Raw genomic sequence first — 14895 nt, 5'->3', positions numbered from 1 at the left:
TGTGCAGGTGTGTGGTGTGTATCCACTGAGGTCAGAGAGGTTCTGGGATTTTCCCCGCTAATGGTGATCCTCCTGCAAAACCCAGAAATGAGGCTCTTAAAAAGAAAAATTAAGCTAAGGCATAGAAGGATGTAAAGAGAAAGAATTAAGAGATTAAAACTCCCTGTGCTCATACAATCTGGTCCCTCAGGCAAGGGGGAAAGATGCGGCACAGGCCCAGGACCTACAAGCTGTTCCTCGAAAGCTCCAGGCTGAGCCAGGCCTCTCTGTCTAGACGCTGGGCTCCCCTGGGAAGTACGGGAGGGGTAGAGAAGAACCATGGATGAAGACTTCCCGCCGCTGGCCTGATTGCATTAAGAACCACCTAGGACACTGGTGAAGCACAGCTCTAGGCATTTCCTGAGGTGATCGGCAGGTGGGCCAGCATCCCGAGTGGTGAAAACTCTCCCAGTGGGCCTGGCAGGGTGGAGCATGGAAGAGAGAAACTGGTGCACGTTGAGCCTTCCTTGCGCCAGTGGTTTTGCTGCAACGAACATCACAGACTCTAACTCCTTTAGCCTTTGATCTTGGACGTGGACCCACTTTCTCCAGGGGTGCCCAGGCCCTTGGCCTCAGACTAGAGCTGCGGCATTGTCCTTCTCAGGCCGAGCAGCTGCGGGGTCCCCAGCTCTCCTGTCTGTAGATCGCTATAGCAAGGCTATGCAGCCTCAGGCCACGTGGTCTCAACTAATAAGTGTCCTCTTATCATTTCGTAAACATATCCCATGTCCCTGTTTAGTTCCTCTGGACAATGCTGCCTACCTCTGGCTTTTTCCCTAACCATCTCCAGCCCCTCCACGAGAGCCACACTGAGGACTGTGGGAAGACTTGGCTGGTCATGGAACAAGTTGTACCAGCGTGGCCTTCCAGGTGACAGAGCAGAGGGGTAGGGTGCATGCTGTACCCAGAGCACTAGCAGGGCCACTCAGACAGGACAAGGCCCAGAGACTCAGAGGTGAGCCTCTCTGCCTCAGGCCCCTGCTGTCCTGCCTTCCTGCCTGTATTCCATCTTTCTTCATGCCGTCCACACCTGGCCTCGCCTCCCAGCTCCTGGGAAACTGTGATCACTCCCACTCCCTGAAGAGATTTGAAAAGCCTTCCCCATGTCCCCAGGTGGCAACCCTTCAAGAAATTTGTCCCTCTGCCCCACCCAGGTACCACCATTTCAATGCCCACACTCTTGTCTGAGATCTGGGTGCCTCCAGACAGGCCACACAGGCTCTCTGGAGAGCATCTTGGAACCTCATGCAGCAGCTCTGTCTCCTTGGTAAACATGGAGGGAAACAGGCCTGAGCCCTGGACACGGGGGTGGGGCTGGGGTGGGAGGAGGGGCAGAGGACCCTGCCTGGAGCCCACCATGAGACAGGGGATACTAGCCAGAGCTATGCCTAGCAGCACAATGTCTCCCAAATTGGCCGTGCTAAGGTGGCCACAACACACTGAGTCTGGAGCACTAAAGCCTATGAGTCTTGTTTGCTGGGGTGGAGAGGTCTTCTGGGGAACAGTTCAAGGAAGGTAGATTTTCCCCCGGGGGCTGTCACTGTGGTCTCTAGTACAAGAGGTCTCTGAAATGTGGAAATTAAAATTACTATGGACTAGGAGATGGCTCAGTCACTAAGGTGCTTGTCACACAAGGATGAAGACCCAAGAACCTACATTAAAGAGAAAGTCAAGCATCTTAGTTACTTGACTACCATTATGCTGAAAGATGCCATGACCAAGGCAACCTATAAAAGACCGCATTTAATCTGGTGCTCAAGATTCCAGTGGGTAGTAGTGTCCATGACTATCATGGTGGGGATCATGGCAGCAGACAAGTTTGGCCACGGAGCAGGAGCTGAGACAAGGCAGAGAGCTCAAACTGGAAGTGGCATGGGCCACCCCCAGTGACATGCCTCCTAATCCTTCCCAAGCAGTTCCACACAGTGGTGACCAAGCATTCGTATATATGAACCTGTGGGGCCTCCACACCAGGCATGGTGGTAGAGATACTTTTTAACCCAGCAACATGGCTACTCTGGCTGGAAGACAGACACACCCCTTAGCACACACCTTTAATCCCAAACAATGAAGGTAGAGTTAGCTTGTGGAAGGAAGCATTGAGGTTGGAGTTTGTTCGTGAGCTCCAGGGCAGGTCAGCAGAGGCAGTTGAAGCCACAGAATGAGAAGCAGCCAGAAGACTAGAACAAGTTGCTAGAGCTAGTTTGAGGCCAAGCAGAGCAATTTAGTCAGAAGCTGAGGGAAGCCAGTTTGAATCAGTCAGCTTGGAGAGACGTTTTGAGCCAGAACAGCTGGACTGAACCAGCCAGCCAGAGTTCAGAAAGAGCTAGGAAGGGTGAGCTTATTCAGCAGTAAGTCTCGGAGTCTGAAAATATTCCAGGTCTATATTAGATTGTATGGAGGCTGGAAGCTTCCAGAAGTAGGCCTACATTAGCAAATAGAGGCAGTAAGCCTCCAAAATGACGATTATTTCAGGCAAAAGCTACTTTAACAGAACCTTGGGACTTCCTGGGTTCCAGGCCCATAAGAGCCTATGCCTCACTGTTAACCTATTGTTTCTGAGAAACAACATCTAATGTTGTCCTCTGGCCTCCATATGTATGTACATACATGGATAGATATGCCTGCACATGCATGTGTACACTCACACACATACACACACACATACACACACACACACACACACACACACACACACAGCACAACTTTGCATTGCCCTGATGTTTTAGCGGCATGTGAATTTATAGTCATTGGCATTTATTGAGCCCCAGCTGTGTGCATTTTTTACCTTATTGTGTTATATCATGGATTCTTGTTAGGTTATCCCGCCCCCCTCTCTCACGCTATGTCTCCTGCAGCAGTTTCTGGACAGAGCTGACCAGTGAACCTGCTACGACCTGGAAGACTCTTTCCTCCTTGCAATTGCAAACCCAGCTCCCCCTTCCCCACATACCTAGACCCAAAACAACTTTAAATTATAACTTCACTTTTGTCTACTGCCTTTCTGCCCTGGGACTCCTGGCAGGGAGCTAAGATAACGTAGTGGGGAGGGGGTTCCCCCTACATACACCCTGGAACAAGGAACTCCCTTTGTTCCATAGATGTGAAGACTTACTGTCCTGTAGCCTCCTGTCATGCTATCCATGGTTGCTTTCTCTCTTAAGGAAGCTCCTCGTAGGACCCAAAGGCTCCCCTCTCCCCATCCATGGTCCCATCCTGGATGTCTATGGTAACTGTGCTGGACTGTCCCCATATCTCTTCTGAGAGGATGATGGTTCATGTCAGTTTCCTTCCTACAAAGCCTGTAACATCTTCCATTTCTTCAGCCCCCAAGGATCAACATCTGCAACTATGACTCCCATTTCAGAAGTAGGCAAGTGCAGACTCAAAGAAAATTGGCTCAAGGTCACTCACTCACCATGGAGAGACAGTGAATGCTCACAATGAGTCCACGGGCCCTTCCTTGGGGAACCTCTGAAATTAAGACCAGGCATTGATTTCACTGAAAGGACGTTTATTCATAAGCAACAATGAAGGGCTCGCAGTGACTATCTGCCTATTAGAACAATGGAGCCCCACTATGTGCTTCCCAAGAACTAGAAATGAAACACAGAAACACAAGACAGCTGGGGAACATACTGGACCGCACTGTTGGCCTCGCAGCCACCTAGCCAGCCATGAGCAGGCTGGAAGGCATGGGCCACAGCCTGCAGGTGCTCACTGTGACCACCAGATGGCAGCAGTAGGCTTATAAATTAGACCTTCCTTGGAGCTCTGTAGGGCCACCTTGGGTGATTTCTTCTATAAGTGGACAAGTAGCTCCTAGCTGGTGAAACAGCTCACGGGCGGGGGTGTATTTTCAAGCGCTAAGTGGGTAAAAATAGCTAGGCTGCAGAGAAAGGCAGAGGAACACCAGTAGCATGGCTGGGGGGGGTCACTGCTGAGGCCGGTGGGCGGGGCTAGCTCTTCCTCATGGTGTAGCCCTGGATCACGCTATTGAAGTAAGCTGAAGTGTTGCGCTCCGGGTAGAAAAGGATCATGTAACACTTGGGACCAAAGTACCCCAAGCCGATGGCCAGAAAGTTGAGCACAGTGACTAGGAGGTCCATGATGGTGACCAGCACTCCATCGTGGACGGACATGAAGGTGCAGAGGGAGGTGGAGGAGGCGAAGGAGAAGGTCATGCTGAGAGTGATAAACTTGGCCTCGTTGTAGTTGGTGGGCAGTTCCTTGCCCAAGTAAGCAAAGCTGAAACCCAGCACGGATAGCAGCAAGTCCATGCTGGTGTTGAGCAAGAGCCCGTTGCGGTAGTTAGGGTGGCACGAAAGAATCATAATACTGGGGTCTTCCGGGTCCGTCCGACCAATGGGGTTGATGGTGGTGGCCAGCATGTTGCCTGCCACCAGGGCCATCTTGATGGCCGTGATGAAGGCCACAAAGACATAGGGCCCATGGCAACGCAGCCAGAAGGCATAGGCACGTGGCAGGCGCCTGGCCATCTTGAAGACACACACGATCTGGAAGGAGCGCACCGTGATGCAGGATAGGCAGACGGAGAAGCAGACGGTAAAGAAAGCCTGGCGGCAGAAACACGAGAAGACCGTGGGGGGTCCCACGTACACAGGCACCATGCCGAAGGCCAGCAGCAGTGGCACCAGCATCAGGAAGCACATGGGGCCACCGGCCGAGCGCACCATGGGTGTCTGCAAGTGTCTCCAGAAGATGAGCAGGATGGCCAGTGTGCTGAAGAAGCCCACGGCGGCCAGTATGGTCACCACGATGGTGGGCACTTCGTACCACTCCAGGAAGGCCAGGTGCCGCTTGAAGCAAGTGATGTCGTTTTTGTAGGACCACATGGAACCCGGGCAGGGTAAGCAGTTAAACTCATCTGCAAGAGCCCACAAGTCTGTCAGTCGGACTGCAACTGCAAAGCCCCTCTATGTTCTGGGCCTGGGGCCCTGAGGCAGAGAGAGGTTAAAGCAACACCTACCATGGTTGAACAAGACCTCCCTGATGCCTCATCTCAGAGACGCATGGGGCCCAGTTGTGTTAACTCGTTTTCTCAAAGTCACAAAGTGGCGAGTTACCAAATAAGGATTCACACCCAGGTCTCCTTGCTCAGAACCCACCAACTCTAAGGCCTTGCTGCCACAATATCGTCCCCTAGTGGGAGAGACCTGCAACTGCATCTCCAAGGACCTCCTTCAGTTAGTGCGTGCGTGCGTGTGTGTGTGTGTGTGTGTGTGTGTGTGTGTGTGTGTGTGTGTGTTTGCTTGCATGGGGTACATGGGTATGTGTATATGAGTGTGTTTGCACAGGTTACATGTGCATGTGTGTGTGCATATCTGTGTGTTTGCACAGGGTGTGTGTGTATGTGTGTGTTTGCTTGGGGTACATGGGGCACATGTGTATGAGTGTGTTTGCATAGAGTGTTTGTATGTGTATCTGTGTGTTCGCACAGGGTACATGTGTGGTTTGCATGGGGTGCATGGGGTACATGTGTATGAGTGTGTGTGTGTGTGTGTGTGTGTGTGTGTGTGTGTGTGTACAGTCCAAAAGACATTAGTAATATTCTTCAAATGCCATCCTCCCTCTCTTTCTCCTCTCTCTCTCTCTCTCTCTCTCTCTCTCTCTCTCTCTCTCTCTCTCTTCCTTATTGAGACTTGGTCTCTCACTTGCCTGTAATTCAGCAAGTCCCCTAGTCTGGCAGCCACTGAGCCCCAGGGAGCCACTTGTTCAACCTCCAGGCCGTGATTCCAAGTGCATGCCACCATGCCTGGCTCTGTTTCTCACAGATTCCGGGGGTCAAACCCAAGTCCTCCTGCTTGCAAGGTCAGCGCTTTACCAGCCCCCCCTCTCCCCAGCCCCATAGTTAGCACTGGGAGCCGGATGCTATGGCGGGTCCCAGAGATGGAAAGCCCTGGCAGCCGACAAAGCCTGGCCCCTATCTGCAGGCCGCTGCCGATTGTGACAGAGCGGCCAGCAGACGCCTTCCACAGACTCGATCAGCACTTAGTCAGGGCCCTGCGTGCTGCTGGGCACACAGCAGGTGTTTTCATTCAGAGGTGAAATCACCAATTAATTTTCAGTCAGTGAGGCCATGAGAAAGCTTTTCTCTCGGCCCTGAACTGTGTTGAACACTAACGTGACGTTAAACACTGGAGTCAGTGATCTAGAAAGAGAGCGTCTTTCAAACAAGAACTTGACCAATGGCAGCTAGGGAGATGGCTCAGTGGGTAGCTTGCTTGGCGCAGTGTGAGGACTGATCCAAAGGTACCACACAGAAACTTGTACTGGGGATTTTGCTTCATGGGAAGCCATAAGAGGCACCAGGCTGCTGGGAGGTGGTGGCGCATGCCTTTAATCCCAGCACTCGGGAGGCAGAGGCAGGTGGGTCTCTGTGAGTTTGAAGCCAGCCTGGGCTACAAAATGAGTCCAGGACAGGCAAGGCTACACAGAAAGACCCTTCTTGAAAAACGAGAGAGAGAGCAGGGGGGAGAGGGAGGGGGAAGGGGAGGGAGAGAGAGAGAGGGGTGGGGAGAGAGAGAGAGAGAGACCAGGCTGCTGCCAAGCACAGTGGTACATGCCTGTGATCCCAGAACTTGGAGAGGCAGAGGCAGGAGGATCTCTGTGAGTTTGGGGCCAGCGTGGTCTACAAAAGGAGTCTAGGACAGCCAAGGCTACATAGAGAGAAAACATGTCTGGCGTGTCAGGGGGGAGGCACTAGACCTGGTCTCTGGCCTCTGGCCTTTGGATACTTGCATCCTCTGGAAAGCCCTCAGAGACCCTGACAAAGTGAAGGGGCCCCTGAAAACTCCAGCTCAGGGTAGGGATACTGAGCCACGGCCGGCTAACAAAGGTCAGAGCTGTACCTGCAGAGCGGTTGAGGTAGGTGCCTGGCAGGCAGTCCACGCACTCAAAGCAGCAGGGGTGGAGGCCTACGGGCTTTTTCATCTGCCCAGGCTGACAGCTCTTGGAACACATGGACACAGGGATCTGGAGGGAGGAAGGCAGGAGACCCTGAGCCCTTTTTCCCCACTCTCTGGGAGGCCCCTGCTCTCCCCACCCAGAAAGATGCTCCTCCGGAGAGGGTAGCCTGGCCCTGCCTGAAGATCTAAGGAAGGTGGAGAAGCTGACTAGTACCATAAAACAGCACACTCTAACAGGATGCTCTGCCCAGCGGCAGCAGAGAGCAGCATCCTACCGACCGAGTGCACATGAGCATTTCCCAGGATGGACAGATCCATGCTATTGTGTGGTGCAAGTTTTAACCAAATTAAAAGGACTGAAACCATGGCAGGCACGTTCTCCAAGCATGGAAAAACCAAATTAGATAAATAACAGAAAGACGAGCTAGAAAGACTGTTCAGAGGTTAGAGGCACTGGCTGCTCTTACAGAGGGTCCATCCTGGCCTATTTAGGGAGACTCTACTTAAGAAAACCAAAGAGGACTGAAGATGTAGCTCAGGTGTCCGAGTGACAGCCCAACATGTAAGAAGCCCTGGGTTTGAACCCAGCACTCCATAACCAAGGGAGGGAGGACACACTTGTAATCCCAGCAGTCAAGAGGTTTCAATCTCAGTTACACACTGTATTTGAGACCAGCTCGCGTAAGGGACCATGACAATAAGGAAGAGAGAAAAGAAGGAAGGAAGGGAAGGAGGAAAGGAGGGAAGGAGGGGAAGATGTCTTAAGAGTGGTAGGGGTGGGATTCTGGTCCCCGGTGGGGAGACACATCCACGGCAAACCGTCCGGTTCCTCTGAGCTCCTCCCACCAGCTAACAAGGTCACAGAAGGAGGGGGCTTGGGCTCTCACAGGAAGCTGCGTGGGGCAGGCAGGGTCGACTGCTGGGCACCTGAGGACCGTCCCATGCCACTGTCTTGGGGACAACTGTTAAGGTACAAATAGAATCCAGCAGCTGAGGGCTGGGGACCCTAGGATGGAGGTCTCCCATCATGCCTTGGTAATCACAGAGAACAACCATGTGCTAGTGAAGGGTTAGGACCTCAGGATCTGGGAGGTGGGGGAGGGGAGAGAGAGATGGTCACCATCTGTCACTTGCCCACCAAATGCCCCTTTTACACAAACATGGTTTTCCTAATATCCTAAAGGCTCTGTGTGGCCCTCCAGGGTCAAGCAGGACAATCTCACGCAACCACTGCTGGCCAGCCCCTTGCCTCAGCTAGCAGGTCCTGCCTTTTGCTGTGGTGTGAGATGCTCACCGGGAGCTACTAGGCACTCAGCCATGTGGGACCCAGAAACCCAAAGGCTTAGTACTCCACAGAGCAACCTGTGGCCCCCAGGGGGTTGGACCTAGCCAACCTATGTTGCCCATTCCTTTGGACTGGCTTTCCTTCTTCCCTGCTGTTTGCTTTTTCATCTCCCGGTCCTGGTACTTGGCGCATGTCTGTAGTAACCTACCATAGATGACCCTTGTCCCAGGCTCTGCATTTCAGTGGGGACTGAGCCTGGGTAAAACCTTTTAGGTCTTAATGCCCATGACCTAAATAAGTGGCCTGAATCCATTATAGGGTCACTGCACATATAATTAAAGAAAAAGAAGAGCCCCTTACCCAAGAGAGAACTGGTGTTCTACACAGAGAGGACATCTGCACACTGACAAGATCACAAGGAGACTTTCGGGTGAAGAAGGCAATGTTGAGGGTGGAATATCAACAAACCAAGGAGAGTGAGCTGTCAAGCACCAGGGGAGGGGACAAGCAGGTTCCTGGCCTCGGCAGGGACCAGCCTTCCTTCTCCCTTTGCTCCTGACTCCAGAACCCAAGACAAAGAACTTCTGTGGTTTGAGCTCAAGAAAACAGAAAAAGACACCAACCCAGTTCACTCCACAGACTCAATGTCTGGCTACAGCTGGAAGGCTGCGCAGAGAAAGCCTCTACCACAGACAGGCTGTGTGGATTTAAGGATATTACACAACCTCTCTGTGCCTTTGGTGTTCCAGTCCGTACAATGGGGAGAGTGTCAGCCTCGGTCCCTGAGATGGGTAATTCTATGAACTCGATGACATTTAGCATCCAGGTGAGATGTACCTGTGGGTATGTATGTCTGAGAGGATGTTTCTGGAAACTTTTAGGAAAGGAGGGAAGACGTGGGTGTCACCATCCCACAGGCTGGGGTTCTGGACTGAATAAAATGGAGAAAGCGAGCTGAGGACCAGCACCCACCTCTCTCGGCTTCCTGTCTGTGGATGTGATGGGACTGGCTGCCTTAGGGGACTGTCATCAACATTTCCCTAAGACAGGCTGAACCCTCAAACCCAGAGCAGAAGCGCACCCTTCATTGTTAAGCTGCCTCTTCTCGGTTACTTGATGGCAGCATCGAGGAAGAAGCCTGATGCTGTCCCCTCAGGCCGATACAGGAGCCACCTGCGCTTTAGAGCAGGGCTTTGAGCAGAGGTCCCTGAACCCCCATCTCCCGAAGCCAAAGCATCCTGAACCCCACATCTCTCAGTTGACAAAGAAGGACGTGATCTCAGATCCTACACCCTGAACGGAGACCCTGCTGGCTACCACTGATGCATCTCTGGGGACCCTTCTTGACAAGCCCCCCCACCCCGGGCATGACCCTCCAAGCTGACCGTGTTGTTGGGGGTGTGCCAGGACACATCGTTGACGTAGGTCAGCCTCTTCTGGGTGGGGGAGTAGGAGGCAATGCTCTGGAAGGGATTTTGGCTCAGGTCCCACTGCCACTGAATAACGTCCAAGAGCATCGGCATGTCCCCTCGTGGGTCGAAGAAGAGCCGGTTGCCCAGGAGGGTGAAGTTGACCTGCCAAATCTCCCCAAGTAGCTGGAGGGGTCAGAAAGAAGGGAAGCAGAGCCGGCATCAGAGGTGGGAGCAGACATTTGGGAGTCTACCCCCACTGGCCCTGCACCAGCCTGGACAACACCTTGTCAGATGGTGACTTCTGGAACCCGATGTGCCTGAAGCTAGGTCTCAGTCCTGCCACTCTCTGCGAGGCTTAAGCCCTGTTGCTCAACCTCTCTGGGCTCCCAGTTTCTTTTCTGCAAAATGGAAGCAATAGGATCCTGTCTTCCGGGCTCTGTGGGGGGGGGGGGTGAGGGGTGGCGGGTGAGGAGAGGGGCTAGAGGAGATGGCTCAGCAGCTAAGAGCACTGAGTGCTCTTCCAAGGGTCTGGGGTTCAGTTCCCAGCACCCACATTGCTGCTCACAACCACCTGCAGCGCCAGTTCCAGGAGATCCAATGCCCCCTTCTGGCCTCCACGGGTACTGCACACATGTGGTGCACAGACATAAGACACCGGCAAACACTCATATAAATAAAACTTAGAATGGTAGCTGACAAAGCTGCTTTCTCCTAGAAGTCACCTGACACATTGCTCAGGGCCTCTGTCAACTACAAACATCACCTGGAATTGTCCTTTCTCCCTGCCCTTCCTGCTTCCCCACACCACAGGGTCAGCTCCTCCTTCCTCAGACTGGTGCTAGCTCCGAATGTGCTCCTAACAGAGCAGCCCGGGGCTGAACTGCAGTTGGCTTTGTGACTTTGACTCCCTGCACCTCAGTCTTCCAACGTGCGAAAGGTCAACCCTGGTGACGCATGCCAGTGAGCACACGGCATGCACCACAGCACCACTCGGAACCATGAATGACACAGGCTTCCGGGTCTCAGCATGCAAGAGTCCAATCCAGCCAGTAACCAGCTGCCTTTCAAAGAGCTGCACAGTTCAAACCAGAAGCAGTTAGAGCAGTGGGACTAGGTTCTGAGGCAGTGGGGTGGGTGACACGTGACTGAAATAGAGCAAAGTTGTGTTGGTGTATAGTGGATGCATACATGTACAGTGTATTAGAGAGGGGTGGGTGCCCGTGCCTCCACACAGAGACCAGAGGAGGACATCAGGTGTCCTGCTCTATCACTTTCCTCCTGTTTCTACCTGCCCCAGCACTGGGCTTATAGGCACACACAGCCAAGTCCAGCTTTTCACATGGAGTGTTGGGGATTTGAACTCAGACCCTGTGCTTGCTAGACATCTGGAGATAGGGGCTGCTTTGTGGCCTCCCACAGCCCTTTGCCCAGATCCTGAGCATGGCAATGATGGAAGTCAGTCCCTGAGAGTTCAGACCCTCACCTGCCATGGGAGAACCATTCGCTTGGTGCATTGGACCTGGTTGCAGTGCAGAAATCTGTGCAGGGCATGGGCCACTGCGTAGACTGCCGAGTACACACTGTAGACCACACGCTCCCCAGAAAGCATAAGAATGTTGTTGAAAGACTCAGTGGTGTTCAGGCAGGCATCACAGTCCTGGTTGCAGGTAGCCCTCAGGTTGGTCTGGTTGGGCATGGGATACCCTGGCTTGGCATGGCGCACTCGGAACTCGCTGAAGCCAGGGATGGACACCCTCTGGGTGGTGACGCCCAGGAAAGTGCCCGTGTGGCGCAGCTCTGTGAGGTTGTGCAGGACGGGGTCGATAGCCCAGGACTCGGAGGCGATCCACACAAAGCCGGTGAAGTTCCAGCGCAGCACCTCCAGGAAGAAGTTGTACAAGGTCAGCTCCGGTGAGAACACCACCACAACCCGCGCCGAGGTCCGCCACAGCTTGTCCAGTATGCTGTCCAGATGGCTCTGCTCCTCGGGCCTCAGGACCTGGCTGGGTTCGGGTATGGGCAGAACCTCCTGGAAGGCAATGCAGATGTCGCCCGTCTTGATCAGACGCTGGCTGAAGAGGTGGCTGTTCTCCCGCCCGTAATCGTCGTTGCTGGCCAGCACCACGATCCAGTTCCAGCGGAAATGAACCATCAGCTGCACCATGGCCTCGATGTGATGGGTGGCGCTGGACACGGTGCGCAGCATGGCAGGGAAGCGCCGTTTGTCCCGCAGCTTGTCGGAGATGGCACTGTATGTGACCTGCCGGAGCGAGGTATTAGAAGAAGGGCTCCACCTGACATCATTGCCCTGGTGGTATTTGAGGATACACACACACATGCCCAGGGCTGTGTTTACACTGTCATCACCAGGGCCACCTTAGCAAAACGTGAGACCCTCCCTATTAAGCGCCATGCCTTGGCTGTGGGACCCACATCAGTCTCCTTATCGCCTAGTGCTAGGTGACTGAGCAAGCTAATACTGCATGCTCTTTAGCATTCCTGAGGAAGATGCATTTTGTGGTGATGCTGGCATTGCGGACCACCTACTATGTGATGAGAACTCCTGCAGCACTTCACACTTCGACCCAGAGACTGTCCTGGGATGGTGCCTCATCAGCCCACTTTAAGGGCGTGGTGGCGCGCGCCTTTAATCCCAGCACTCGGGGAGGCAGAGGCAGGCGGATCGCTGTGAGTTCGAGGACAGCCTGGTCTACAAAGCAAGTCCAGGACAGCCAAGGCTACACAGAGAAACCCTGTCTTGAAAAAAACAAAAACAAGGGGCTGGAGATGTGGCTCAGCGGTTAAGAGCACTGTCTGCTCTTCCAAAGGTCCTGAGTTCAATTCTCAGCAACCACATGGTGCCTCACAACCATCTATACTGAGATATGGTGCCCTCTTCTGGCATGTAGGTGTACATGCAGGCAGAATATTGTATGCATAATAAATAAATCTTTAAAAAAAAAAAGAAAAGAAAAAACAAAAACAAACAAAAAACCAAATGGGGAAACTGAGGCTCAGGAGAACAAAGAGTTTGGCTACAGGCTTCCCAGTAAGCCAGCCCTAAGCCTGAACTGCTGTCTGCTCCTGTTCATGTTCCAGCCATGGCTGACAGGGAAGAAGGGCTTCCCACCCCCCCGGACAACTCTCCCTCTGTCCCCTCGGCCCTTCCCAGGCATCACCTGTGGAATGAGGAAATGGGAGAGGAGGTTGGACACGGTGATAGTGGACTCAGAGTTGTCTGGGCCGATGACAGCCACGACGTGGGGCACATACTGGCTGTAGTCATTGAGGATGGGCAGGAAGTCATCATCCTGGGCCAGGAAGTAGAGCGCAGGATGGATGTTGTTGGAGAGGTAGCACACGTCCACCATCTCGTAGCCGAGCAGCACGCCCGGCAGCAGAGTACTGCAATTGTTGATCTCCTCCACGGCGAAGCGCATGGCCTGCATGAGGTTGTAGCCCAACACCTTCATGTTGTACCTGCAGGGCCACACACTGTGAGGGGCCAGGTCCCCAGGGAGGGGAGGAAAAGGACAAACCGCCGCCATATTCCACACATGAGGAAGTTTGACAAGGAACACTCAGGAAGATCCTGGCACTTACCACATCTTTGTCACCACTGTCCCTGTGACCACACAGTGAGCCCTACCATTGCCTACCCACACCCACAATAATCTCCTCTTTCCTTGCCATCTCCACCATCACCATCATCTCCCACTCTCCCGGCACCACCCCTACCGTCACTTTTACCGTATCTTTGTGATCCTCACCAACAACAATGACATCACTATGACCACCACCACCATCACTACCACTACTTCATTATTGTCACCACTGAGGAGACCATCACCGCCATTGCTCCCATCACTACCATAGACCATCAGTACCACTGTACCATTACCATCACCAGCACCAATACCATCGCTACAACCACACTGTTACCATCACCACCACCAACACCATTACTGCCACTGCTACCATCACTACCACTATAAACCCCAATACCACCATCAGTACCACAGACATCACCACTACCACTATTTTTACCACTGCACTATCACCGCCACCAGCAATATCACTACCACCACCACCACCACCATCTTCATTGCCACCAGCAGTGTACCTACTACAGCCACCACGGCCATCGCCACCACTGTCCCTATACCCATTTTCGCTACCAGCATTATTGCTGCGGCCAACATTGTTAGTGTCATCACCATGTCTCTGCCACTGTCAGCCATTACAGACCTCGTCATTATCACAGGCATCAGAAGGCCTAGCGCCGTGCTTGGTGCCATCACCGTGGCCACCCCACCAGCCTCCGGTCCACATGGCATCTCCCTCCTTGTCATCTAAATGGTGAATTTCCGGTCAAGCCTCAGCCTTTGCTCACTCTCTCCCTCTTCCCCGTCTCCCAGAATGTTCCTCCGCCTGAGCAAGGTCAGGATGAATCCCCTGTGCACTTAATCTCTAAGCGGTGGTGTCACCCCAAATGGCTCACAGAGGGGGAAAGAGGGCTCCCCAAGCCTGGGAGCACTCTCCGTCTCCCCAGTCACAGCCTTGGAAACTACAAAGCTCCCCTCCGATGTCCAAGCCCACTGCCCAACATCACCTTCTGCCTATCAAGGCAAAGCCTGGCATCTATACAAGGCTTTGACATGGTCTTATTGGTTGGGGATGGGGGGAGAAGTTCCTCCATTTGCCAAAGGGGCTGAGGATGGCTTTGATGGTTGACCCCATGAGCTTAAACAGCCTGTCTCTCCAGGGATGTAACACAGGGACAAACCAGGTCTCTGGATTACAAACACAACTGCCTTAAATTTTTTTCTGGGGACTAGCAGGTTGGATCTAGGATTGGGAGTTGGGGGTTGGAAATGAATGAGATGCATTCTGGGCCCTGGCCTGGCCTCCTAAGGACTGCATCTTCCCCCCCCCGGCTCGGACTCCCTGCTCCCTCCCACCACCACTTGCAGCTTCCTATGGGGACTCACTCATTACACCTGGGCACCTGCAGGTAGCTGAGGTGGGAGACGCTCTTCACGTTGGCATGGAGGGAGAAGAGGCCACCCAGGAGGTAGTCCCCAGCCAGGTGGAAGTCAGAGTTCTCTACCAGCTGGACTGGCTTATTCTGGGCATGCAGAAGGAGAAAGAGCAAGTGGAGTGTCCTTGCCTGGGGCCCCATGATTGCTTTAGAAGCAACAGCTTTAGAAAATGCCCCAGCCTTGCTGTG

At 53.3% G+C, this 14895-nt stretch overlaps 1 protein-coding gene across 1 annotated transcript; it reads right to left on the bottom strand.

Annotated features, from left to right (window-relative positions):
• Positions 1–3546: 3546 nt before the first annotated feature.
• Positions 3547–14895, bottom strand: TAS1R2 (taste 1 receptor member 2). Its single transcript, XM_084787951.1, has 6 exons — positions 14657–14895; positions 12845–13145; positions 11149–11925; positions 9639–9848; positions 6912–7035; positions 3547–4927 (listed from the first exon to the last, which is right to left on the bottom strand). The coding sequence occupies exons 1-6, from the start codon at positions 14845–14847 to the stop codon at positions 3999–4001; spliced, it is 2532 nt and encodes an 843-aa protein (XP_084644077.1). The 5' UTR covers positions 14848–14895; the 3' UTR covers positions 3547–3998.

This window comes from Acomys minous (genome assembly GCF_964271855.1).
Source record: "Acomys minous genome assembly, chromosome: 6".
Lineage (NCBI taxonomy): Eukaryota > Metazoa > Chordata > Mammalia > Rodentia > Muridae > Acomys > Acomys minous.
This window is presented reverse-complemented; position numbering and strand designations above follow the sequence as displayed.